The 26,243-nt window shown below is 37.3% G+C and overlaps 1 protein-coding gene across 1 annotated transcript in view; it reads right to left on the bottom strand.

Moving 5' to 3' along the window:
• The window catches only part of FBN2 (fibrillin 2), a 241,980-nt gene that overhangs the window by 59,364 nt on the left and 156,373 nt on the right, over nt 1-26,243 (bottom strand). Inside the window, exons 19-31 of the mRNA XM_016159020.2 lie at nt 24,753-24,878; nt 20,064-20,183; nt 15,141-15,278; nt 14,503-14,553; nt 13,893-14,018; nt 10,616-10,843; nt 9,970-10,095; nt 5,478-5,606; nt 4,609-4,734; nt 2,607-2,732; nt 2,024-2,146; nt 1,741-1,866; nt 1,284-1,409 (exon numbers count right to left, since the gene is read on the bottom strand). Coding sequence (XP_016014506.1) covers nt 1,284-1,409; nt 1,741-1,866; nt 2,024-2,146; nt 2,607-2,732; nt 4,609-4,734; nt 5,478-5,606; nt 9,970-10,095; nt 10,616-10,843; nt 13,893-14,018; nt 14,503-14,553; nt 15,141-15,278; nt 20,064-20,183; nt 24,753-24,878 — 1,671 coding nt within the window. The remainder of the gene's footprint in view (nt 1-1,283; nt 1,410-1,740; nt 1,867-2,023; nt 2,147-2,606; nt 2,733-4,608; nt 4,735-5,477; nt 5,607-9,969; nt 10,096-10,615; nt 10,844-13,892; nt 14,019-14,502; nt 14,554-15,140; nt 15,279-20,063; nt 20,184-24,752; nt 24,879-26,243) is intronic.

Here is a 26,243-nt window from a genome sequence, read left to right as displayed (position 1 = left end):
TAGAGTCCAACAAGATTTGGAAAGTCATCATTCAGATCAAACAAAACCTTCACCAGAAGCAATTGCTAGCCTTTTTCCAGCAGGAGTGAGATGCAGCAGCTCTTGCTCCCTGACATCTACGTGTCAGCCCTTATCCTCCCGAGGGGCCCATCTCTCTTCCTGGGCCCGGACAAAACCCCATGTAGAAGGCGTCAGATTATAGATGTCAAGAGAAATCTTATTTCCAAAAAGAGACTGCTATTATTTCCTATTAATATTTGTTACATATTTTTCATGACAATAAGAACAAGCCTAACTTTTAAAAATAAGCGATAGTGTATTCTCTTTTTAAAACTACATGATCACTTGCCATTTTAGAGTCAATACAGTATCTTATAAAGTTTTGAAAGCTGTCATTTTAATGTGTGTTTCTATTTATGTGAGCATGTATAAAAATGTTCACTGGAAATGTTATCTGGGAAATGACTAAAAGCTTTTGCACATATATACATATATATTACATACACATAAATGTATGCATCACACACAATGACTGGCTTCACATCAGTAAACATTCACAGTGATAAACATTCAGAGTACATCTTTTGTTACTTGCCCTTTCCTGAAGTGTCAGTTTAAGGGTCAGGCTGCAGTCTAAGTCATACTCTCCTGGCCTTGAGCAAAATACCATACCAGGGCCTTAAATTGAGCAATGAAGAAAGTGTGGTCTAAAGCAATGACCTTGGGACTTCCTAGCTCTGCCCCCTCCTTTATGCAAAAAGCTAAACTACTCAGTAAAGAACAAGCACAAGAGATAAAGTAGATGGGGCTAGCAAAGAAAGAAAGTGAAGGGAAGAGTAAAAAGAGAGGCAATTTGGGTAGAGAGAAGAGTAAACGAAAAAAAGGGAGAGAAAAAGGGAAAAGATGGAGTACAGAAAAGAAAGAAAGGGTCCTAAATAGAAATCGAGATTAATTTTCGTTAGTTTAGAAGAACTAAAAAAGCAGCAGCAACTGGGATCCCTTCGGATCTTTTGGTGCTTCTTCCTTATGTATGTCTCACATTTGGGCGGCTGTCCTACAAAGAAAGTGAACACTGCTGCAAGAGTCCCCAGGAGCACATCAGAACCTTGCGGACCGGACTCCACATCCACTCTCTCACTCTGTCTGAACCACAGCCAACCCCGCGGTGGGGTCACAGCCTGGTGTGGGTAACAGTCTAAAAGGTGCCAGCAAACACACGATGTTAGGGTTGGCCTCTGAAATGTAAGGAGCCGAAACGCAAAGGATACAAGCTTGAGACCTACCTGTGCATCCTGTGGTCCCCTTCTTCACTGAATAACCCAGCTGACAATGGCAAATAAAGGATCCCTTGGTGTTCTCACATTCCCCAAACATGCAGATGTTTGAGTTTAAGTCACACTCATTCACATCTAGAAAATTTATTTTCAACACCTTGGTTAATACTTGCTTATCCTAGCAATTTGAAAGCTATCTTTTAAACTGAGTAACATAATGCTGAAATACACAAATAAATTTTAAAATATAATCTATTTGCAAAATACAGTATTGCAGATAAATGCACTGTCTTTATTCTTTCAAAATAATTCTATTCAGCTTTGACATCTTCTAATACAATGGTTTGAATTTTTTTAAATATGTGAAAAAGCCTCTTCTTTTGTTAATATGTGTGTGCATAAATGTGCATACATTTGTGTGTGCATATGTGTACATAAATATTTATGCTGTTTTTATGGTACCCACCAATGCATGTTTTCATGTCCATTGATGCCATGAAGCCATCATAGCACAGACAGCGATACTCTCCAGGAATGTTGGTACATTGGCCACCATCACAGATATCGGGATTATTTTCACATTCATCAATATCTGATGATACAAAATTAACATCAAATGAAAACAAGGATGGCTTTCATTAAACTCGAATATATTTTTTTCCATCCATTTCCACTCAAAGTGTCTGCAGTCAGATTTGTAAGATAAAATTGATTAGATACACAAAGTCCGTGTGTTTTCCTTCCCGTACCTGCACACGATCTCCCATCTGGCATCAGGGCATAACCTTCACTGCAGCTGCATTCGTAGCTTCCTTCTGAATTGGTGCACTGGGTGTCACAGCCTCCGTTCATTATCATACATTCGTCAATATCTGTGAACACAACATCGTAACCACATTACTTGAGCAGAGCTACTTCCTTAAAAAAAAAAAAAAAAGATAAAAGAGCTTTTCTTCTTTTGAAACTGATAATACTTAAATAGTTTTGGAGTTTTCTCCCCACTATTTGTGATGATTTATCATTATACCATTTTATTTTTAAAGTGCTTTTCATTTCCTCTTAGACAGAGTTCCATTTGACATTTAGCTCCAGTAACCTAAGATTAAAGAACTCAGAAATATAATAACCATGGAGTTTAGGGAGTTTTCTATGATAAAACCAGAGATTCCTCTGTAAAACCACCAAGCCACAGCACCTTAGAGATCTGCCCTCACTCTTAGATTCATTTTTATGACTAAGGACTCCCATCAACTTGATTATATTTCAGTGCCAGAAGTTATCCTAGGCTGATTTGAGAAACATAATTTCCAGCCCTGCTGGGCCTACCCTTACCTGTACAGCCCTGCCGGTCTGGTGTGGCCTGGTAACCAGGATTGCAGGAACACTGATAAGTTCCAATCATGTTCACGCATTTTCCATTTCTACATAAATTGTCACTCAGAGAGCACTCATTAATATCTATAAAAAGATACACAGAATTAATGTTTCATGAAATCACAACATCACTTAAACCACTAGAGCCACAGTCTGAGAAGGGCTTTGTGTGCTTTGTGGGAGGTATGGGAATCTCCAGGGGCATTCAGCAAAATGCTGGAGTCTGTATTTCTCCTATTTCTATCTACAACAGTGCTATACAGCAGAACTTTCAATGTTGATGGAACTGTTCCATTTTTTTTTTTGTGCTGACCAATACGTAGCACCTATTGAGCACTTGACACGTGGATAGTATGACTAAGGAATTTGATTTTTAATGTTATTTAATTTTAATTAAATTTAAAGAGCCACATGTGTCCAGTGACTACCACATTAGACCACCCACATGTAGCGCATGCCAGAAATGAAGCACGCTAATATTTAATACATGAATTTACATTGGCACACTCGGCTGGTCCTTATCAGACGGTCAAGTGTTACCTAAATAACTCGATGTTTCCTGAGGGAAGATGGCTGGTTCCACAAAACAGAGGGGCTAATTACAGGGCCCTCACCTATTTAATCTGTTTTCATTGTAGTGTATGTGTAGTGTGTTCGGATAGGTTGATCTACATATTACTTTGCCTATTTTAAAATAAACTAATCCCTATAAGATGGGCAGGTGCCTCAAAAATGGCAAAGATCTATGGAATAAACTACTTCTAATAATGAGATCACAAGAGAACAGCAAGAAAATGGTAGCGACACTTTTCTTCGTACCAGCTACCTGTCAGACACAATATAAGGTACAAACAATGACAATATAACCAGATGTAGCAAGAAATTCATCCCAAATTCTCAGAATTAGTAAGACTATGTGACATATGGACTTACGTCGATGACCAATAAAAGTTTATTTTATTAGCTATGTAAAAATGTGTCTTATATGTACATTGTACCTTTGAGGGGTACTTTGTTAGCCGTAAGATCCATGAAAACCAATTAACAAAATAAACTGACCAGAAACAGATCTCTGAGTCACTGTTTTACAACCATGAATAAAAGCTTTCTGTACCACTTTTAAAATGAAATGCAAATATTTAAAACTTTTAAATTCACCTTTGTAAAAATGTCTGTCTAGACTACGATTTAAGATTCATCTAATATATTAGCATATCAATATAAATAGGGTTTAAAAATAAATATATTGAGGTGTGCTAAAATTATGTTTTCAAATGGAAGGTTGTGAAGAGCTCTATTTTAAACTGTTTTATTTGCTTATACTTTCAAGAAAGATTTCTGCAAAGAAAATCTTTCCTGGCTAAATCAAAAGTTTTAAAGCCTGTATACCAGAATACAGTAAGCCCGGAGGCCTTCATATATTTACAAAAAGCAGTAGGCTGGAAAGCTTCAAGACTAGCCACTGGTCTTCTTGTGTGGCACCCGACGCTGCCCTACCGACCTCAGGACTAGTGAAGAGACCTTGGTGTTTCTGTGAAAAGAGGAGTGGAGGGAGCTCCCATGTTCACACACATGCGAGCAGAACCCGTGACAGCAGACACAGGGGCACGGGAACAGACTCTGCTGAGTGACTGCACAGGTGTACGCACAGGTGAAGCATCAGGGAGCAGGCCTCCCCATCCCATCCCGCCTGGAGGAGAGAATTCCATGGCCTTGCACAGAGTACCTCGCACAGGTCCTTTCACGTGTGCTTGTAATGCAAAAGTGAAAAACCAGGAAAATGCTGGCTCATTTGAGGGTCTAAAGATGGCCTGAATCCAAAAGTAGGGACTCTGAGTTACCAACTTTTGATCAGCTGGATTTCACATGTCAAAAACAAGTTTATTAGAATCAACCACTGATCGTTATCATCTTTACCAGCTGAGCTGAGTGGGTTTATGTGCTAAGGAGACAAACTCACCCACACAGTCCTCACGTGACGGTGACAGCTCGTGTCCCAGTGGGCAGTCACACTGAAAGCTGCCCTCAGTGTTCACACAGGTGCCACCCCTACAAAGGAGAGGGTTACGTTCACATTCGTCAATGTCTGAAAGGTAAAAATGTGAGATCCATTAAAGAACTCTGAGGAAAAAATGTTCAAGCAGACAGCATGGGAGAAAGAATCATTATCTGAGGTAAGTGTGACTCAAATCTGAGAGACAGGCTTAATGCGAGATGGGATAATGCTCGCCTTACTTTTTCTGTTATCATTAGATAAATGGCTAAAGTTCTACTCTTAAAGATAGAGAGCTATCAAAGAATTTACTTGTACGAAAAGAGCAGGCTCCCAAGAGGTAAAAAATATCTGCTTTAAATCACTCGTAACTCCAGATATATATTGCCGTTGACGATCTCTAATCCAAGTGAAAGAAAAATCTTAGACTTATCACCTTCTACATCTCATGAAGTGAGTCCTACAGGTCGCCAAAAATGAAAAAGTGGGCTAAAAGGTAGACAATACCGAAAGAGTTTGTGATAACAAACAAATAAGGAGAATAACACAATGTCATCATGAATCCCTCCCAAGTAATTAGTCTGTGTTGCTTTTCTATTCTATGAATAAACAGAACCCAGTCTCAATATCTCGCTGCCATGAAGGCGCCAAGAGGTTGGGGCTCCCCAAGAGCTATCTAGGAGCAGACTTCCTGTCTGACATGGAAAGCTGCTCCCTAGCACCACAGCCCCTTGCCAAGCATGCTGTTAACAGCTCCGAGACAAGCCAAGGGTGAGCTAACGAGTCAGTGCTCGGCTGGTTTCAAGACTGGAGAGAAAGAGCCTAACCACGCTTACCCATGCAGTTCTTCATCATCATGAACCCGCTTTCGTAGCCTTCGAAGCACTCACACTCAAAGCTGCCTGGCGTATTGACACAGATTCCACTTCCACAGAGATCAGGAGAAATCCTGCACTCGTCGATATCTAATTCACAGGGTTTAAGATAAATGAAAAAATAGAATGATATGAGAGGGTGTTAAAAAAAAAAGAGAGAGTGATTCGGCCTTCCATTTGAAGGTGCAGCACACTTGAACAGTTGAATAAATCAGCGGCTAGCGGTACCAGGATATGTTTTTAGGAGATCAGGGAGAGAGGCAAGGGCCTTAGGCACATTCCTTTCCCCAACTGCCACAACTGTCATGGCCAACGGGCAGGTGGTGCCTTTTTGCCTTTAAGAATTCTGGAATTGTGGATTTCTCTTTGCGGCTTTGAAATGGTAACAGAAGGATGAACCGAACAACTGCAGTATGAGCCAAACAAGGCGGGTGGCAAGCGAGGAAGTGGTGGATACATGAATGAAGTCCCACACGCGACGCAAAGACTGTGCTGGTTCTGCTGCACTCACCCACGCCCATCCTGGGGCTGTCTCTGAGCAGGGTGACCAATGACAGAGAGGCAGCTTCAGAGACAGATGCAGCTAACTAACCGTGAGCCAGAGAGTGCTTATTCATATATGGCAGGGCCCAATTTGTGTTTCTGTGTCACGCTGAGACAGGAAGAGCCTACCGATCTATTTTAAAAATATAAGTAAATGGGAAATGATGCGTTTGTCACTTTTTATAGGTTACAGTAAATAAGAATCGTCAATAGCAGTGTTTATAGTCTCAAAAGAGGATTCTCTGAGAAATCTCCCATGCCTGTCACTAAGATTTTTCAATAGAGAAATAGTGTCTATAATATATGCCAGTATCTGTTTATTTTGCTGAATTTCAATTTTTAAGCTTTTCTATCTACAGGATTTCTGAGCGGCTAACTGGTGCATGCTCTCTTGGGGGGTCTCTGCTGCTGCCTTTTCCCAGTTTTCGGTCTTTACTGATTTTCCAACTGCAGGCCATATTTGAGTACTTTCTTTTAAACAATAATCTTAAGAAAATTCATTGACTCTTAATTAAGCAGCTACCAATATGCATACTGATTATTACTTTTTGTCTCTCAGGATCCAGGAACTGGAGGTGAGAGCCATGTGAAGAACACAGAGTAAGTCTGAAGGCAGAGCAGAGACAGATTTGGGCTGGTGTGATGTGGTGGAGGCTGCGTAGTGTTGAGTGTGGACCGCAAGCAGATGCCTGGGTACAAACCCCACTTTGTCGTCTTCCAGGTGTAGTGCCTTGGGAAATCATTTAATTTCTCTGTGTCTCCATTTCTTTATCTGTAAAATGGGGAGTAACGTAGAACCCACCTCACAGGAGTAAGCGAATCAATGTTTGTTATGTGCTGAGAACAGTTCTCGTCTCACAGAAAGTGCTGTATATTTGTAAGCTATTCTCTGATAAGAACTGGTATTTTGGAAGAAGTGGCTTCTGAACTGGTCCTAGAATTCTGCATAGAAATTCTAACTTTAAAGATGTGGAATAAATAGAAAAAGCAAGAGGGAAAATGCACAGGTGAAGAAAAATAATGCACTTCGGGGAACAGTCAGTTATAGACTGGACTGTAGAGGCCGATAGTTAGTGCAAGTATAGGCAGGATGGTGTGGCCACTGGGGGTGCTGAACACAGGAAGACTGGCCTTAAATGCTGTGAAGAAGGGCAGCCACCGGTGGCCTGCTGTCCTTTCACATTCTAACACATAGCACTGCAGAGCTGTCAATGAGTACTTCTCTTACACAGTTCAAGGTGAGCTTCAGAGCCATTAAGTGATTTGGCTAAGTTCACACCAAACATAAGAAGTGGAGTGACAACTGGAAAAACTCCGAACTTCTTTATCCAGGTCTAGGATTGACTGGGTCAATGGAAGTTGTTTTAAGAGAAGTTCCCTACTCTAAACCCTGCTTTAGGATAATAACCTGGAAGTTGTGAAAAAGGATCTGACTGTGGCAAATTAACAGACTGGAAGATGTTGGAAGGTTCTGCAATGTAGTAGATGCCATGTTGCCTAGTTCTCCCTTCAGGAAGAAAGGACTTACTTGTTCTATCCTTCAAGCTATTGGGACTGCTGCTGGCAGAAAGCCGAGATGCAAACTATCTCCAGGAAATGGCTTAGCTGAGAGGACCGCTTCCCTACAGTTCGCCCCTTCTCTGGGCAGACGTACGCAAAGATTGATCATGAGGGTACATAAATGCCTAGCACCTCTGCCTTAACTCAAAGTAATTCTAATGAGCCACCTCAGGTCCAAAGCTCCCAGTGGGGTGGGCCGAGGGCTACGCTGGGACAGCACCATGGCCCAACTTCTCCCTCTGCCCATTTCTGCATCCTTCCCCTCCCTCCCGTAGTTACTGATCTCAAGGGCGATCCCATATAAACTTCCTGCATGTTAATCTCTGCTTAGAGCCTGTTTCCTGAGGAGCCAAAGCTTCATTTGCAATAGTTTAGAAGAAATATTACAAACCCTTGAAATAGTCATTTTTATTTGGAGAATATACATAACTTTTCACTCATCCATCAGGAGAGGGAAACGTCGAAATTAAGTTTGAGGCTTCAACCCTGATTGAAATTATATTATTAATACATACAACGACATTCCTAGGCAGAGGAAGGGGGAGGATGGCATAAAGGGAGATTAAAACAAAGAGACATTGTCCAGATGGAAGCCAGAAATGTGGGAGTGAAACTCAGGAAGAGTAGAGGGCTAGAGATAGCACCTAGGAGTCAGCTCGGGAGAGGCCATCCATGACGTCATGACCGCCGATGTGATTCTGAGAGGCAGAGTGCTGAGAGAGCAAAGGACCCTGAAAAATGCTCAAGGGTGGAAAATGCCAAAGCAAAAAGAACCTATGAAGAATAGAAAAGATACATCATAGTTGAGGAAGGACCATTGAGAGAGTGAAGTATCACGGAAACCAAAAGAGAAGAAATTCAAGGAGGAAATCTAGCTAGAGGTTGAGGGGAATGTACAGAAGAGAAAGATTTTTTTTTTAACTTGACAAAGGTGTTTTGCAGAATTATATATACGTGCCTGAACAATGGAGGGCAATAGTTGAAGTTACACAAGACTATAAAGAAAATGGTTAAAGAGAGGAGTAAGAGGTAAAAGTAGACAAACAGGATGGTAGCTTGAGGGGACAAAAAGGGTTGCAGAGACATTTCGAACTTGTTTGTAAGTTTAGAGAAAGGAACCAGTAACGCAGGGAGATGCTACAGAGAGAGGAGTGAACCCTGCCAGAGAAGGGCCTGGAGCTGGAGGAGAAAAGAAGAGTGAAAGCAGAGGAATTAACTGGAAAATTGAGGAAGATCATCACATCTCATTCTCTAAAAGTGGAAAAGAGAATATGGGAGAAAAAGGAAATTTTATTGCCAGAGAGGAGGGTGTGCGAGAGGGTACTGGCACTCTGATTTGGTCTTGACAAAGAAAAACGAGAATAAACAAGGATATGAGAGGGTGTGTGGATCCAGAGAAGTTTAGAACTGGAGCTGAGAGAAATTCAGCAAGTGATGTAAAGAGGTGAATAGGAGGGTCACTAAGCAGCCACGAGGGCGTGGTGGAAGGTGAATGCAAGTAGCCCAGTTGGCTCTTCTCAGATTCTCCAAGCCAAGTTCGGCAGCCTAGACTGCAAACAATAGTGAGGGGGTTTGAAGCTGGGGACCGGCCTGGGAGGCACAGCAGAAAGACAAGACAGTGGAACATCAGAAGACCAGAGGAACAGTTTTGAAACACCTGTGGGACAGTCTAGGCTGGAGGGGGTGGGGGAGGCAGTTCACGAGTGAATCCAGGGGTACCTTTTGGAGCAGGAAATGAGGAAGGGGTCAAAAGAGATGATTCAGTGGAGGTCACGAAGAAGTAGCATGTGTGAAGGCAAGAGAAAAGGGAAAATTCCAAGAGTCTATGACTAATACAGAGAGCTCTGAAAGTAAGATTCTGGAGATATATTTCAAGTATATGGAATAATTTGTCATATTATCTAATTGAAAAAGTTAAAATTTCATATCCTTTCAAACAAAAGGGAATGCTTATGAATAAAGATATGAATGGCAACTGAAACATGATTATCACAAAAACTGTTGATAGATGAGGAAAATAAGTTACAACTTCTCTATTACAAACTTTAAAAATTTTAACAGAATACTATATCAAGTTTATACAATTATTGATTTAATGGCTATGCCTTTGGTACTCACGTATTCTGAAAATCACATTTTTATGTTGTTCTTGGACATAAAACAAATAGCATTTTCACGTTATGTTGCAGCTCTCACAACAAGTTTGGAGAATCGGTTTAAGGGTAAGGAAAAGGAAAGAGAAAGAAAAATTTACATGTTCTTAATGAGAGGATGGGCTTTTGAAGGCAGTACTTTCGAATAGCAAAAGAAAGAAAGCCCGGGTTTAGCGACCACCACGACAGAAGCTTACCCGTGCAGTTTCTCTCCTCCATGTCTAGAGCAAAGCCACTATTGCAACGGCACTTGAAACTTCCAATCGTATTTCTGCACTTTCCATAGGTGCACATCCCAGGAAAAGCTTTGCATTCATTGATATCTAAAAGCAAAATAAAGCTAGAATGTAGAGCTGGGTGATATCATTTAAAGTTAAAAATCCATCACAATGGAAAATAACGTATCCAAGTAAAAATGGGGGATATCAGAAATTTCAATGGTCACATCGATGCCACACAAAAAGTTGCAATTGTGAAGAAGATTCTGTATCTTAAATGAAGAGCTCTGATCCCTTTATCTCTGAGTGTTTGTAAAGTTTAGGGAGGTCTTGAGGGCTTTTTGCTACATCAGGTCTGTGTCTAGTCAGGCTGTGCTAAGGAAAGCAGAGTTACTGTAAAAGAATGCAAGAAAAGCGAAAGTAGCAGTCTGCTTGATATCTTTTATACCTTTACTTCGATATTATCTTATATAGGTGATTTATACACCTGGGCTCTCAGACTGGCCACAAATTATGTTTAACAAAGAAAATAAAGTGGGAAATTAAATGCTTAAAGTAAAACCAATCCTCAGAGGTTGCAGAGGGTGAACTGTGGTGTAGAGGGGCCAACACACCACTCAGTTACCTTTGTAAAATGGCCTCCCAGTAAGAACGTCCCCTCTGTTAGCAAAGCCAGGTCCTCTGGGGCACAGGGTGTCATACTCCTTGGTGCCAGGCCTCGGGCATTCCTCACACTCGGTGCCCCAGGCTGCCCCAACTGCACAGCAGCAGGCGTCCATGCGGAACTTCCCGGGAACGGGATGGACGCACTCATCCTCATCCCACCGCAGGTAACACTGCTCCATGCGGATATCTACATGGAGGGTGAAATCGCAGTTTGAGATTAAGTTGTAGCGCCTGCTGAACATTTACTTATGTGCCAAACATATGCTTGGCGCCCGGCACGTCAGGCCCTGGAGGTGCACCTGGAGCGGACTCCGTAATGGACAGTCACCTAAAGAAATCAGTGGTGGGTTCTCCTTCAGCATCACTTAATTCTCACAAGACACCTTTGGGAAGAAAAGGTTCCCCTATAACAAGACTCCTTCATATCATCATGTATGATCCTTTTTTTTTTGTATTGCTCACTTCAAAAAAAATAAATAATTTTAGTGACAGGTTATTCTTGTTCATGGAGTTGCTTAAAGTAGCTTGTGAGCAGCCCTGTCAGATCTTAGTCATAAACAGTAAATGATCAACTGTAATCTATTTGCCATTTTGGTACAACTATTACAAAGCTTTACAAAGGAAAAAATATTATTGCATTTAAAGTGCTTTTCCCTGCCAAATTTATTTTTTGCATCGAATTTATTTTTTGGCCTGGGTTATATAAATCTGCCCTAATAAGGGGCCAAATTATTATTTAAATGTCACTTTTTCCCTTCAATCTTGAAATATAATGTTTCAACATGCTAAGCTAGAACCTTAAAAGATCAGCCAACAGTCACAAAATATAGTAAATTAGTACACTCTATAAATAACACATTTATTTATTAGCCAATAGAGTTGTTGGTCAAATTACAGTCAAATACTAGGCTGTTAAATTGCAAATATAGATAATGAGTTTGGAAAAAGTGAATACTGTGCTTTACTTGGTAAAAGTATTTTAAGATATTAAATAATTTCCTAAACCTAAAAACTATTTAACAGAGGGAAAGAGATTTCTAATAAAATGTAAACATAAACAAATAAATATGCTTTTTATTTTAGTTACAGTCGATACTGATTCTTTTTTTGTTCTCAACCGAAAGTAACAGCAACTTTAGCAACTTTCTTTAGCCTAGAGTTACACATATTTCCAAGTACTGTAATTAAGAAGTCCTATTTTTAAGGAAAAATAAAGGTGGTAAATTTTCACTATTTTGATAGATTGAATACAGGTATTCACAGTAGTTGATTTTGCCTTCTGTGTCTGCATTAACACTAACGAAGAAGCCACATTCTCTGCCAGTGCGAGGTGCGACAGTAATTCAGTGAGTCTCGTTACTGCAAGGCACTCAGGGGCTGGTCTCATTTACAGCCAACCTCATTTTACACTGTCACCAGGGAAGAAAGGATCTTAACAAGATATGACAGTTTTATTTAAGTATAGGTAGCCTGAGAACTCTGGATTGAGTCAATTATTTCTGAAGTAATTGAGGTAATTTGCTCAAGAAGCTATTCTGGGATTAGCCGAAAAACAATCACGTGAACTAAGTATGTAAAAAGTTATGATAGCCTGTCAGGGTAGCCCTGTGTTTTCACTATTGAGATCCATATCAATATTTACATCAGCACACTGTCAGCACACTGGCTATATAATGGCCTGCGAACATTTTGATTGGCTTGCACAGAAATTAAAATATGAACTCGGAAGTCTCTGGATGGTATTATGCACTCTACAGTTTGCTGCAGGCCCCACCGCTCCTTATCACCACCCCGCTCATTTATGTTACCTGCCTGGTCCCTCAAAGCACTGGGGTCTGGGACCACTGATGTAGATCAATTCTATCAAAGCAATTTACCTCTACTTTTGATCTCAGAAAACTTTACATTTCCATAGGCCAATTTCTTCTCAAAACTTTCTCATATCCCCAGCCACAATGAATATAGCATAATTCAAGTAGCAACAAAAACTTAACCAAATTGCAAAGATGAAAAATTCAATATATCTTTTTAGAGTATTACAAAAGGTTTGATTTTCAGTGATGTTACTGGGAATTAATTTTGCTTACTGATAATTTATAATCAATGATATAGCTTTATATATAGTATCCTTTGGTTACTGAAGGCAACTTGATTTCATTAGTCACCTGACATACTGATACTCTGTCTTCAAAAGATATTTTACTTTGTTTTAATTTTGTAGATAATTTAACAATAAAAATCTGAAAAAAATTTTTCATTAGAATAACTTTGGATACTGTAATTTCTAAACTATTCTACATGATTTTACAGTCACACTTTATATCCAAATTTAAAGATGCTACCAAAAGTAATTTAAAATGAAATCTGTGTGTTAATTATACTAACTAAAGTGTATGATACTACAAATATTTTTTCTTAGTACTAACATTAAGAATCATTGATATATACAAATACCTTAAAGATCTTGGAATATAACATTACCATGCTCATGTTTTGTGTACAAGCTTAGATTTAAAATGCAAACCTATATTAAGTTAGTTTAAATATTGTTTCAATAGCATATTGTGGAAAAATCCCTTAAGTAAGTAAAAAATTATTTAGATACAATATAAATTAATACAAGTTTTTTTTTTTCAATCCTGAAACTCCAGTTTAGCCAAGCACGACACTAATAAAGACTAAGATCCACTATACATTTCTATAAAACAATGCTGAAAGAGCCTCACTTTAGATCTTTAGAAAATAATGCATTAAGAAAATTTAAACTCCAAAGGTGGTCAAGGAAGGACAGGGATGGATGGTCAATGCTTTCAAAGAGAAACAACGTATCTTTGCTCATGACTTTCCCCACTGTTGTCTAAGAACACAGCTGCAGCGGGCTGCTAAATGTTAATTTCGAACACTGGTCTTCAATTTTTCTTCCATGTTCAAAATTTACATAATTCTCTTACTCCACTGACTCAGTGTGAAAGAATGAACCTGCCAAAACTGTCTGGTTAAAGAAACCGTTATTTCTGAGGTAAATTTTTGAGCACTATCAACATTCCATATTATATAAAAACCATTTCATTCAAACACATCCACTTTAAAAATATCCATTACTGATTTTCCCTCAAAATATCTTAAAGAATTTCTAGCTACAGACCTAATGGTTTTGAACTGGTCACTGCCCAAAGAATAAGAAAAATTCATGGCTGGTTTCAAGTATAAAAAAAGAGAAAGGATGTGAATCTTACCCAAGCACACACGGCCAGTTCCATCCAATGTGAGGCCTTCAGGACATTCACAGTGAAAAGATCCTTTGCTATTGACACAGCGTCCATTTGGACAAACGCCAGGAAACACCTCACACTCATTAACGTCTGTAGGGAAATTAAGCAAGTAGAGAGATAAAGATGTTACAAACAGAAAACGCAGGTGCAGTTGTACTTCCAATGTAGCGTATTCAATCTTCAGTATGATGTGAATTATTACTGAGTTAAGCAGAAATATTCCACAACACAGCCACTGGTTTTCTCAGGTACCGGCTGTGAAAATTACCAGCCTTGCCCGTCCATAAAACGCAGCCCAGACATGCTCCTCTGCCAGCCATTCTGTGCCTTAAAGGCTAGTGGTGGCCTCATGAAAATTTATGCAACAGTATAAAGAGGAGAAAAGGGGAAACTAAGTTGTTTCCTAAGAGTATTGTTCTAAAGCATTTTTTGATTACTTTAGTATTTTTAATTACTTAATTAAATTTCAAGGTTTTTGAAAATGACAAATATCATTTTGTTTTGATATTGAGAGTACATGCAAATTTTGCATATAGCTCTAAAGATTTAAAATATCATCCAAGAAGATACTCACCTTCACAAGAAACACCTTTAATTCTGGCAAAGCCTCTTGGGCAAGCTGTATCTGTGAGAACAACAGGACACATTTTTACTTCATTATAAAAGAAAATAGAACTGTCTAAGCTCAAAAAACAGTATGATAGAATCTAAATTGAACTAAATAAAAACCACAAGCCAAGGTCTCTGGATGCCCCCTGTTGAATTCAGTGTAGCACATAACATGTTGTGATAACTACATCGATGCTGACCCATATATTGAAATTCTCATAATTCTTCCTACGGTTCCTTTTTGCTTTCACATTGCCAACTGAATTCAAATAAACAAATAAAAGATTTAAAGGAAAGAAAGATATTCTACTGGGACCCATGCAAACAAGGACACTGGAGAATTCTGACAGTTTACCAGCAGTTAAATTCTAGCTGATCCCCTTCCTTGTTTAAAATATTGAGAAGGTTTCCTTACAGTAAAAGGATAAACAAAGCACATATTTCAAGAAATGAATAAGTTTCCCCAGAAAAGACAATATTTTAGGGAGGATAATGATCTTATTATAGTCTTCCTCACTGCAGAAATACATAGTGAGAAAGGTGCCTGGCTGAGGGAGAAGCTTTCCAATGAGAAACCCAGAGGCCCCCTGGCCAGGCTCCTACCTAGCTCACAGCGCTCACAGGGGCTCCCCCAGGCGGCGCCAAGGGTGGCACAGCATTCCGATTTCAGAGTGGCCCCATTAATGTTCACCTCACAGCGGTTGTCCTGGATATTGAGCCAACATGTCCCTTTCAGGCTGTCTGAAAAAGAAAGGAAAGAATGGGGAGCTTTCATTTCTTATACACACCAACAGCATTTTTTATATTATTAAAAAAAACCGAAAGGATTATTTAAAAAATTTTAATAGTATATCCTTTGAACACATTTACATGCACATCCATTTAAATATAGTATGTTACATACATGTAGATCAAATATTGTATTATATGTATCTCACGTGACATGGTAATTAATACAATTATGTCTACCAGTATTCTAGGAGCAGCCTTGTTGCCCAAGATTTTACATAGGAATTTGTGTACTTGCAAACACAGTGCATTACCGTAATAAGATCATTAGTTGAGTAAAGAGTACTCATAAGATTTATCCTTTATGATAACTCCTTTAAGATTTTATCAAATAAAATTGCTCAGATAATCTCTCCAAATACCCCACCAAATAAACTACACACAATTTATGGTCTATTAGAGAGAAGCCAGTAGTTCTCCAATTGAAGATACTTATTTGATGAATAATTTAAAAAAAAAGAAAGAAAGAAATCTAGGAGATAAAAGAAAATAAATATTACCTATAAAACCACCACTAAGACATACCAGGGCTAATATTTGATGCATTTTCTTTCAGGCATTTTCTTTTGGATACTTTTATCTCTGGTTCAAAAGTGACACGTTTATGGTAAAGTATTAAAGAAATAGCAAAAAAATATATAAAACTCATCTGGGATCCAACCACCTAGTGATAACTACTCCTAAATTTTTTAGACTACGTCTCCTGATCAAATTGAAATTCCTCCTTAAATGACTGTCGAATCATTGATTTTGAAGCAGGGACAAAAAATCAAGTCAAAGTTGACATGGCAAATACTAATTGGGTAAAACAAATCATTTATAAAATGTTCTTTGCAGAACTGAGACTCTCAGTTCAGTGTGTATAACACTGTCAATGCTATTGTTAAAATGCAGTTTCACAAATCTCCAGGTGTAAAGCCCAGATGTCTACATTTGACAAGCTTCTCTGATGGTTCCAATGCAGGTGATGCGTAAAACACCATTTAACAAAATCTTAATAGCATATTGTGGCACTCAGACTTGGAAAACAATGAAAGAAAAGGGCATATTCCGACAGTATTTATTTAAAAACATCAATTAGCAACGTGGGCAGATAAAGCTTTACTGATAAATTCAACAATAAAAACAAAACATAACTAGAAACACAGAAAGGGAATGTGATAAAACTGGCAGGCCCATGAAGAGAGAAGCTTAATTTCTGATTCTTACGGAACACGAAGTGGGTAAGAGGAAGTTATCTACAACCCAAGCCCTCTGGGACAGAGGTTAAAACGAAACAAACAACTCTGTCCTTCACTAGATACAAAAAGTTATGCAGCAAAGATGTAGAGAAGAGATGGACAGTCACTTTGCTTTTTAATGTTTTGAGATTCAGTTTGGATGAAAACTATGTAAATGAAAAAGATTTGCTTATTGGCACTTGCAGTAAGCCTCAAATTACAGGCTTTTTATGGTCTTAAACCTGTAAATTCCAAATCAAAGAGGAAACAGAGATGCTGGTGTAAGGCTATTGTGTATTTAAATGGTCCAGACTACTACTGTATGTTTTAAGGACCCAGAATGATTACTGAGTGATTACTTTGGCTATACTCATTTTAAGTAAGATATATTGGAACAGTGCTTGCTAGCAACAAGCACTATTAAAGACTTTCCATGTAATAGTTATTTACTTGCTAAAACAACCCTGCATGATATGTATGATTTTCAGATAAGAAAACTGAGGCACACGGAGGACAACTAATTTGCCCGGAGTCACCCAGCTAGTACAGGGTCAGCAGCGAGTCAAAACTGCATATTCTGATTTCAGAGCCCTCACTCTATAACACCATGCTTCTTTAGGCTGGTATTGTATCAACAATTAAAAGACAAAATCCACTGACAGACACACATACACACCTCTCTCTCTCTCTCTCTCTCCTTCTCTCTCTCATTTGTGTGTATACACATTTACATACACAATACACATGTAGTTATATAGTCAAGGGTTACTTAAGATCTCTGAAAAAAATAAAGCAGGGTAAGCAGATTAGAGGCTACAGTAATAATTAAGAAGAGAAATAATGGTGGCTTAGATTGAGGGTTGCTGGTGGTGGTGGTGAGAAGTAGTTGAAATATGGAAAAACTTCAAGTACAATCAACAAGATTTGCTGATGGATTCAATGTGGAATTTGAGGGAAAAGCATCCACGATGACTGCAAAGTTTTAGGGGCTGACAACTAAAAGAATGGAGTTGTCATTTGTCAAGACAGAAATGATTCTAGGAGACACCAGTTCAAGCTGAAAGATAGGAATTTGGTTTTAGACACATTAGGTTTGAAATGTCTATTAGCAATGTCTCCAAATGGGGCCACTGTGCAGACGGCTGGAAACAAAAAGTCTGAAACGAGTAGAGAGGTTGAGGGTGGAGAGGTAAATTTGAGAGTCAGTGTAGAAGCCACCTAAGCATGAGTGTAGACAGAGAAGCAGAGGTTCAAACACTGATCTGTGGTACACTTCAGGTTGGAGAGCAGGAAGGATGTGTGAGACTAAACAAAGCAAACTGAGCAAACGGGCCAAAGTGAAAGAAGAGGAGGCCAAAAATGAAAAATAAGGGGTGAGTGATGAACCGTGCCAAACACTGCTGAAATGGGCTAAGATGAGGAAGGAGAATAGACCATTGGATCTGACAACAGAGAGGTCACTGCCCCTGTCACGTCCACCTAACTTGAGGACAGAATGCAGACCCACACCGCAGATGAGGGAAATTCGTCTGGATTACGTAGAGCCGCCAGACGTGAGCAGCGTGATGCAGGCGAGATTAATCAAGTGTACTGTCCTAACATACTGAATCATTTTCAGTCAGAATGCTATAGTCTTTCAAGCAGTTTACAAACCAGTTTAAGATTAATTCATATTTTGAAAGTTTTCAGAATAGAGTCTAAATTCCTAAATATTCTTAGCATCTAACTAATTCATGTGTTCTAACTTAATTTTAAACTTGAAATCACATCAGGGAATTCTTATTCCGTTCTAAGTTTAGGGGTGTGGACTCTGTGAAAGAGTAGTTTGCAGGCTAATCACCAATTAGAGTCACACAACATTCCTATTTTAAAAAATTCATAATTTTTCTCTCTATATATTTTACCATTTCTTTCTTCTTTAAAACTAGAATTCTGTTTTAAATGAAAAAAAAAAAGCAGATAAAATGCTGTCTTAATTTTTAAAATATTAAGTAACTATCCTTCTGAGCAGCTCTTGGCTGGAATATACAAATTCAATTATAACAAATAAAAACACTTAGCACATTGGCTGAGAAAAATATGGTGGTGTTTATTTGCCTAACATAATGACTTAGGACTAAAAAGCCTTTGTTCTTTTTTCATTAATAAATGAGGGTAAAAGGCCAAAATAATAGAAGTGTTTATGATGAAGCAAAAACTAAGATATCTTTGATGCCCAAGTGGCATACAGATTTAGTTTTCTGAGATATTGACTAATGCTGAGTTCATTTCCTTTACATCATAAAATGACTCTATCTCAGTTGGAAATTGTGGCTTAGCAAAAATACTTTTGCCTCACCAGATCCAACAAACATGCCTCCTTCCCCCCAACCCCCAATCCGGAATTCTATAAGAAAAAAAGCAATGCCCCAGGCAGATGGCTATTTCCTAATATGGAGAGCTGAGCAAGCCTCAAAATTCATCAGCTGTGCCTCACGGGGAGATGAAGAGTGGCATTTCCAAAGCAAAGGCTTTTGTTGATAACTCTGAACTTGGTCATGTCATGTAACAAACAGGTACTTTAGCATATCATATTAACAGCTAAACATTGTTAACACCAGACATAATATTAAAAATACTATTCTTTGGCAAATATTAAATTGAAAATTCATACTGACTAGAAACAAAAACAACATATTTGGCACTATGTAAAACTGAAACATCTTTTATTTGGAAATATATATTTAATTCACTTTAAAGGTGGATACTAGCTAATGATATAAATTCTGCTATGTCTAACCAATGGAGCCACAGACACTAAAAGCAGGAAAAAAATTACCAGGATAGATGTTTTTTCCTTACATGTGCTGAAATGTTCCTTATAGTAGTAATAGATCAGATGATCTTGTTTTAGACACATCCTATTGTCATTATCAAGCACCGACTTTAAATGTTTCACTATATTAAAAGATGTTAGTTTGGAAGTTTTGGAACCTTGCTCCCTTAGAGATTTCCAAAAGCAAGGAAACAGTTATCTTTTTATTTTCTCTTCCTCGAAACCCATAAATTTATGACTGATGGAAGAAATGAGAAAACAAATTCTTTTTATTTGTTTAAAGCTTAAAATCTTCAAGTTCTTGTCCTGTTAACTGAGTCCAAATGCTATCACATCTTTGTTTACCACTGAAGATTGTTTATAAAAAGTATGCAGCCGGGATTTGACTGTATTGATGCCTACGGCATTCTCAGAGTAACGAATATAAATATCTGTACGCTATGGAAACGCTTATAATTTATGGCATAATATATCTACTTATATAAAAGGAACTTCCTAGAATCTAACAAAATTTAAAAGTCTATTTAGGTTATGGTATCATGTTTTAATTTACTGCTATGTTGATAAAAAGAGAAAACAACTACAGTAACTTCTAATTATTAGCTTTCTGTAATGATGTTCTGTTCTTATCCACACAGTAAGGCCTGAGGTCTCTGCTTATCTGAGTGAAACTGAAACATCGGCATCGCGTATGCATCTTACCAATACAGATCAGTCCTGTTGAGCTGAGTTTGCTGCCAGGAGAACATTCGCAGTTGAAAGATCCAAGGTTGTTCCTGCAGGCCCCATTGACACATGGGTTGCTTTCACATTCATTTATATCTACAATCCAGAAGGAAAAGATTCTGTTAGAACTGCCATGTGTTTCTGGAAAATATTATTCCAACAAGCCATGCTATGCCAGAATGTCTGGTAAACTTGGCTCTTGTATCTTTAATATGGATGTATGAGGCATAAAGTGAATGGGGAATGGAGACATGCATCTTACAGGGTGGATACACATTTACACAGCTGGGGACACAGTAGGACTACAGAAATCAGCCTATTTGGAAAAGGTTTAAGATGTGACTCTCCACTATCCCACCACAACTTTACATAAATTGGATTAATTTCCTCCCATAATAAGATGTAATTGTCCTTTGGGGACTCTGAATTCTGATTCCACGGAAAGCAACACATCGCTAGATGCAACGTGCTGTGCACAAACAAAGGCCGACTATTCCTGTCTTTTTTGGTTCTGTGATGTTTTAGAAGAATTAAAAAAGTGTAAATTAGAGGCAAAATATCACCAAGCCAGCTTTAATTCCAAACTCCTGGATACAAATCAGAAAACAAGGAATGAAACGTCGATACTAGGTATAGCATTCTCCTCCAGTCCTTACCCACCTTCCCCTCTCTTTAGCCCATTCACATTTACATGTTTGGTGTGGAACACTTTTAAAAGCACAACTGAGTTTGGTAAAATAAAAAAGCAAAAAAACTTTTAATTGTTTCAAGTAGACCTTTACTAGCATTAATTTGTTTTGAGTCCTAAATCAAATCCTATACCACAATCTAAACAATTCTTGTTGATGGTCAGAAGTAAACAGAATTAGAGTATGAATGCCTACATTCTCAAGTGGTGATGAACAGAATTGTCAAGTCAATAAAGTTAAATAATTCAACATGAGTTAATTAAAAATAAATACAAGTTTCGGCTAAAGCTACAAACAATATCAAAGATTGCCTTTCAGTATAAATTCTACCACTCAGTTTAAAGAAGTGGTACAGAAATTTCTTTCTGTACTTGGTTAATTATCTAAAACAGATGAATATACCTCATCATTTTGTTGTTGTTGTTGAACACTGGGGGTTTCTAAGTTCACTAGAATACTTTTATTTTTCTAAACACTTCTTTGAATTAAATATAAAATATTATATGGCAGAAAACACACAAATAAATAAGATTGTAACTATATGCTTGCTCTTGAATGTCTGAAGTCAAATATAAACTAAACTGGTCCTGAAAAGGCAGGGCTCACTGCTGATTTTTAAGTTAGTAAACTTGAAATGCAAAGTTAAAAATCAATGTGAAAAACAGTTGTGTTCCTTTTTTGCTATTTCAAACTACTAAAGTAGTACCCAGGTATTAATTTAATTCTCGAAGTAGAAATTGTTTGAGGAAATATAAATACATTTTTCTTTCAGGTTATTTGTAGCAAGAAAAACCTTTTAAAAAGAAAAATACAAAAGCAGGTTTTGTAAATATAGCTCAGATTTGGAATGAAAAAATTTATTCAAGAGTACTGACATTCTTTCAGCAAAAACAATGTAAAACAGGAATCAGATAATCAGGAAGCAGATAACTAACCTGAGGACAGACTATAGATAATTCATCTATTAATTTCATTTGTAAGAAGCTCTCCCAACAGAAAAATGTCAATATCATATATTTCCAAAATTCCAATTTTAAATTAAATAGTTAATAATTCAAAAACTATAAACACATGCAATGACAGCTACAAATATCAACTGTTTAATTTTTCCTTAAATACAATGTTTTTATGTTATAAATGTCATGGAACCAGGAATTGAAACAGTTCACTGTACATTCCTGGAAATAAACTTCAAAGCACATCTGGTTTATATTTAACTAGTTATGTCACTGGAAACACAATCTAAACCACAGTGCTTGCTGTAAAAATTTTAACATTCACAGGCTCTCAGAGCTCAAACAAAAAAAGTAAAATAAATTTTTTGTAACTTCAGTCTAAAATATCAGAGGAACTTTATTATTACTGCTATTTATTAAATATTTAAAATAGCCTGTCGAAAACATGAACAGCAAGCAAAATTAGTGACTATGGCAAATATATACAGAGAAAATTACAGTCTGCAGTGAATCTTCTAATAATTCCCTGTCTAGTCTTCAGAAATTAGTTTAGAAAGAATAGAAAGAAGAGAACTGCTTCAGGCAGACAAATTTACTGTGTGAATTCGATGGTGGAAATAAGGAAGAGACCCAAGGGAAAAAGAGATTCGTGGCCTTCAGGTCTATATATTTTTTTTTCCCCCAAAACATTTAATAAAATGCAAATAACAGTGGGAAGAAAATGTAGAAATAAAAATTATTTGGTTCATTTTCTCATGATAAATCATTTATATTTCCACCAATGTCTTATTAAGGCTAGAATCAAAGTATTCCTCTATCATTTCTTTCATTTATACAATGTGAACTTCTTTTTTTTGAATGACAGATATAAAATATATTTCACATTAAAGAAAAGGCTCATATTTATCAGGAACAATTACCCTTTGGACAAAATAAGTGAAGAGTACCGTTTCTAACCCTCACTGTTGCCAAGTTAACGTGGCCTAATATTATGTAATCATCCAACATTATACTATTAAATACCATTTTCTCCTACTCTTCGATTGTTCACATAAGCAGGAGAGTCCCTGCCTTTTATTTATTCTTTGGTTATGTCAGCTCTTAGTACCCTTCGATTCCGTTTTACTTGTTAAAATGGAGGGAATATGCTATAAATAACGCTGACAATTTGATATACAAACCAGATTTTGACCAAATGAGTCAAAGACACCATCCGTTTAGTTCTCCATTATGTGTCTCTGTCACAATAGCACCAAAGGTTATTGTCACTGTGGACAGGGAAACCAGTCCTGATAATCATCAGCTTCCCAGTTAAATCAAGGAGATATCCTACACTGTTCTTGCTTTCAAAGTTTCTTAACATTTAACAGAAGCTTATCCTCCAATAGACAATAGATAAAATGATAAAATGATAAAAGACAGTGGGAAGGTAACGTAGAAAGTCAGGAATAAAGAAATTATTAATAAACTCTTGAAATCTCTTCTTCCACCCACCAAAATACTCATGGAGGTAATATGGCTACAATGCTTTTCTACAGAGTATGTTTCTCAGAGCAGTTCTGCAGGATAATAGGTCTTGGTGGTGGGTGGGAGAGAGTGCTAGAAAATAAAGCTTCTAGGTGAATACATTTGAGAGGCCTGAGCTAGTTTGAAAAGAGAGCTTCTATATCTTACAGAAGAATACTCAGAACTCTCAGAGGGCTCAGATGAACTCCCTGCTTATATATGAAGATGAACCTTCAAGTACTTTAACTGGGAATGGAATGAACCTCTTCTCTGAGGAGCTTCTGCAAAATGCGGTAAACAGGAAGGGAAACAGTTATCAGAACTAAAATTATAAAAACTGCATTTTGTGCTCATGTTTGCTTTTTCTTTCTTTCTTCAGGCTAATTACTGTTTTCCAGTGGTCCCTCCAATTCAGTCCAAACTTAGAAGTGCAGTTTGTAATTGCATTTCATTGACTTCAGCTGAATCATTTGTGTTCTGGCATCTTGCTCCAGTCCTAACTTGTTACTGTTCACAAGAATGCTTTGAAGTTAAACAATAAGATGAAGAGAGAATGTTAACATCTTTTTGCATAATATTACTATTGCAGTTTTCTTGGCTGTGGAGTGACTAAGAAACAAATACTTTAGCAGATGAGAAAAGGGCTATTCAAAATCTCTTTTTAAAAAGTCTCTATTCGGAAGTAGTTATCGCATTTGATAATGTCATGGGACACTTTTGTAAGCCCAGTTAGATCTAAAAAGGAACAATGACGAGGAGTCATACAACAGAATATTCTGAAATACTCAGTACTTTGATCAAGAAACCAAAACATAATTCAATGCACTCATCGCTCAGCTGGTATCTCACTAAAAATGAGGCCTTCTCTAACCATTTAACTCATTCATGTCACTTCCACTGCACAAAAAGGCGGTTAAAAAAAAAAAAACAAAGCAGCAGCTTTTAAAACTGGTTTATGATCTGCAAGACCAAACAATAACTTTTAAATTTTCAAATGAAAAAGGCAATTTTCTTAGACTATAAATTTATTAAGGCGGCAAATTTTAGTCAGGCCCACATATTCTGGATCATCCTCTGAGGTTATGTCAATTATTTCATAAATAAGATGCATAAGAACTGAATTTGCCATTATAATCCAGGTTCCCCTAGGCTAATGTGTCATAGTGGTTTTTAAAAAGGGAAAACAAAGTAAATGAAAATCTGACATTTTATTTCAGCAAGTAAAACAAACTGGCTCCTTTTGCTCTTTTTTCACTTTTGTTTTTAAATGTCGAAATGTTTGTTCCAAATGTTTGTTGATATTTTATCCGAATGGAACAAAACTGATGGTATTTGTAAACTGGGTTAGGCGCACACTATTTCTAAAACTGGCAATTAGCTGAAAGAGATTATATAGCTAAAAAAAATATTTAGACAATACTCTTTTTACTACATTGCTTCATCAATATTTCTGATGTTTAAGCACATCTAGGTGCTTACTTATTCACATCTAAGACAAGGAAGACAGTTCTTACCTTCACATGTTTCTGTTTCAGTCCTGAACACATACCCAGGTGGGCACGTACAACTGTAACTTCCAGGTGTGTTTCGGCACAGGCCATTGTCACAGAGCAGCCTGTTCACCAAGCACTCATCAATGTCTGGGAGTGCCCGTCAGAAGACAAGGAGATATGCATATTAAAACATAGAGCAAAGTAACCAATGAAGTTATATTTTTCTGTCTCATCCCTCTCCTTGACATAGTCTCTTTGTAGCCACAGGACATTCTTTAATCCTAAGCAAATATATTCAGTTTTATTCAAATGAAACCATCTTATGCTAATATTTTGAAATCCCTGGGAGGTATGGTGTAGTTTGGAAAAGGTATATGACTACTTTGTTCTTCATTTACTTATTGTCCTGTAGTGGTAGTGTATTAGATATATTTTTAAAGCACTAATGAAATATATTAAAAAATTAAACTCATTTGCCTAATATGTTTGCTTATATAATAGAAATAATGTTTTAAAAACTTTTTCCTAATTAAAATTCTAATAAAGAATATATTAAGTGGCAGTTAAACAAAAGGTATTTACTAATCTTTTTCCACTGTGTTTTTTTTTTTTTTATCTCAGAAACAATTATTAATGAGAAGTTAATGATGTACTTTATATATTCCTTTGGTAGTCTAGAACAACTTCAAAAATAGTAAAAGCTCAAATTTAAGAAGCTCACATTGAGTTTTGTATTCATACCCATACTCTCATTTTTTCAAGTGTAGTTAATGACAGAAAGGAACAAAAATTGCAGTTTGGGGTGAAGAGTTCCTTTCACTTAAAGTTATGTTTTTAGTCTTGCAAATAACAATTGTCCCCAACCAAACAATATACTAAAATTGTAAAAATATGGAAAACAGATTAAAAAAACATTTCCTATAGTTCCATCACTACTCATAATATTAATTTTTTTTGTGTTTTAGCTGCTCATTTTTCCTTTGGATATTATATTTCTGCTCCAATTTTGAATCTTAACTTTTAAAAATCTGCATTACATTTTAAGCATGACCATCATTTTCCCCGTGATTGCATTTTTTATCAAGTGGCTGTATCACAATTTATTTACCCATTAGTCAATGCTATGGGTTGAAATGTGTCCTTCAAAAAGATATGTTGAAGTCCTACCATCCGAATACCTCAGAATGTGACCTTTTTTGGTAACAGGATTGTTGTAGAGGTAATTTACTTAAAACAAGGTCACTAGGGAGGTCGCAAGTCAATAAGCCAGGTGTCCATATAAAAAGAGGAGATTCAGGCATAGAGACACACACAGAAGGAAGATGATGTGAAGACACACAGGAAAGAGGACTATGTGACCACAGCGATGCATCCACAAGCCCAGGAATGCCAAGGATTTCTGGCAAACACTAGAAGCTAGAAGAGAAAAGAAAGCATTCTCCCCTAGAGCCATGAGAGACAGCACGGCTCTGTGGATGCCTTGACTTTGGACTTTTGTCTTCTCAAACTAAG

This window comes from Rousettus aegyptiacus, unplaced genomic scaffold (assembly GCF_014176215.1).
Source record: "Rousettus aegyptiacus isolate mRouAeg1 unplaced genomic scaffold, mRouAeg1.p scaffold_m13_p_8, whole genome shotgun sequence".
NCBI classification, from domain to species: Eukaryota; Metazoa; Chordata; class Mammalia; order Chiroptera; family Pteropodidae; genus Rousettus; species Rousettus aegyptiacus.
This window is presented reverse-complemented; position numbering and strand designations above follow the sequence as displayed.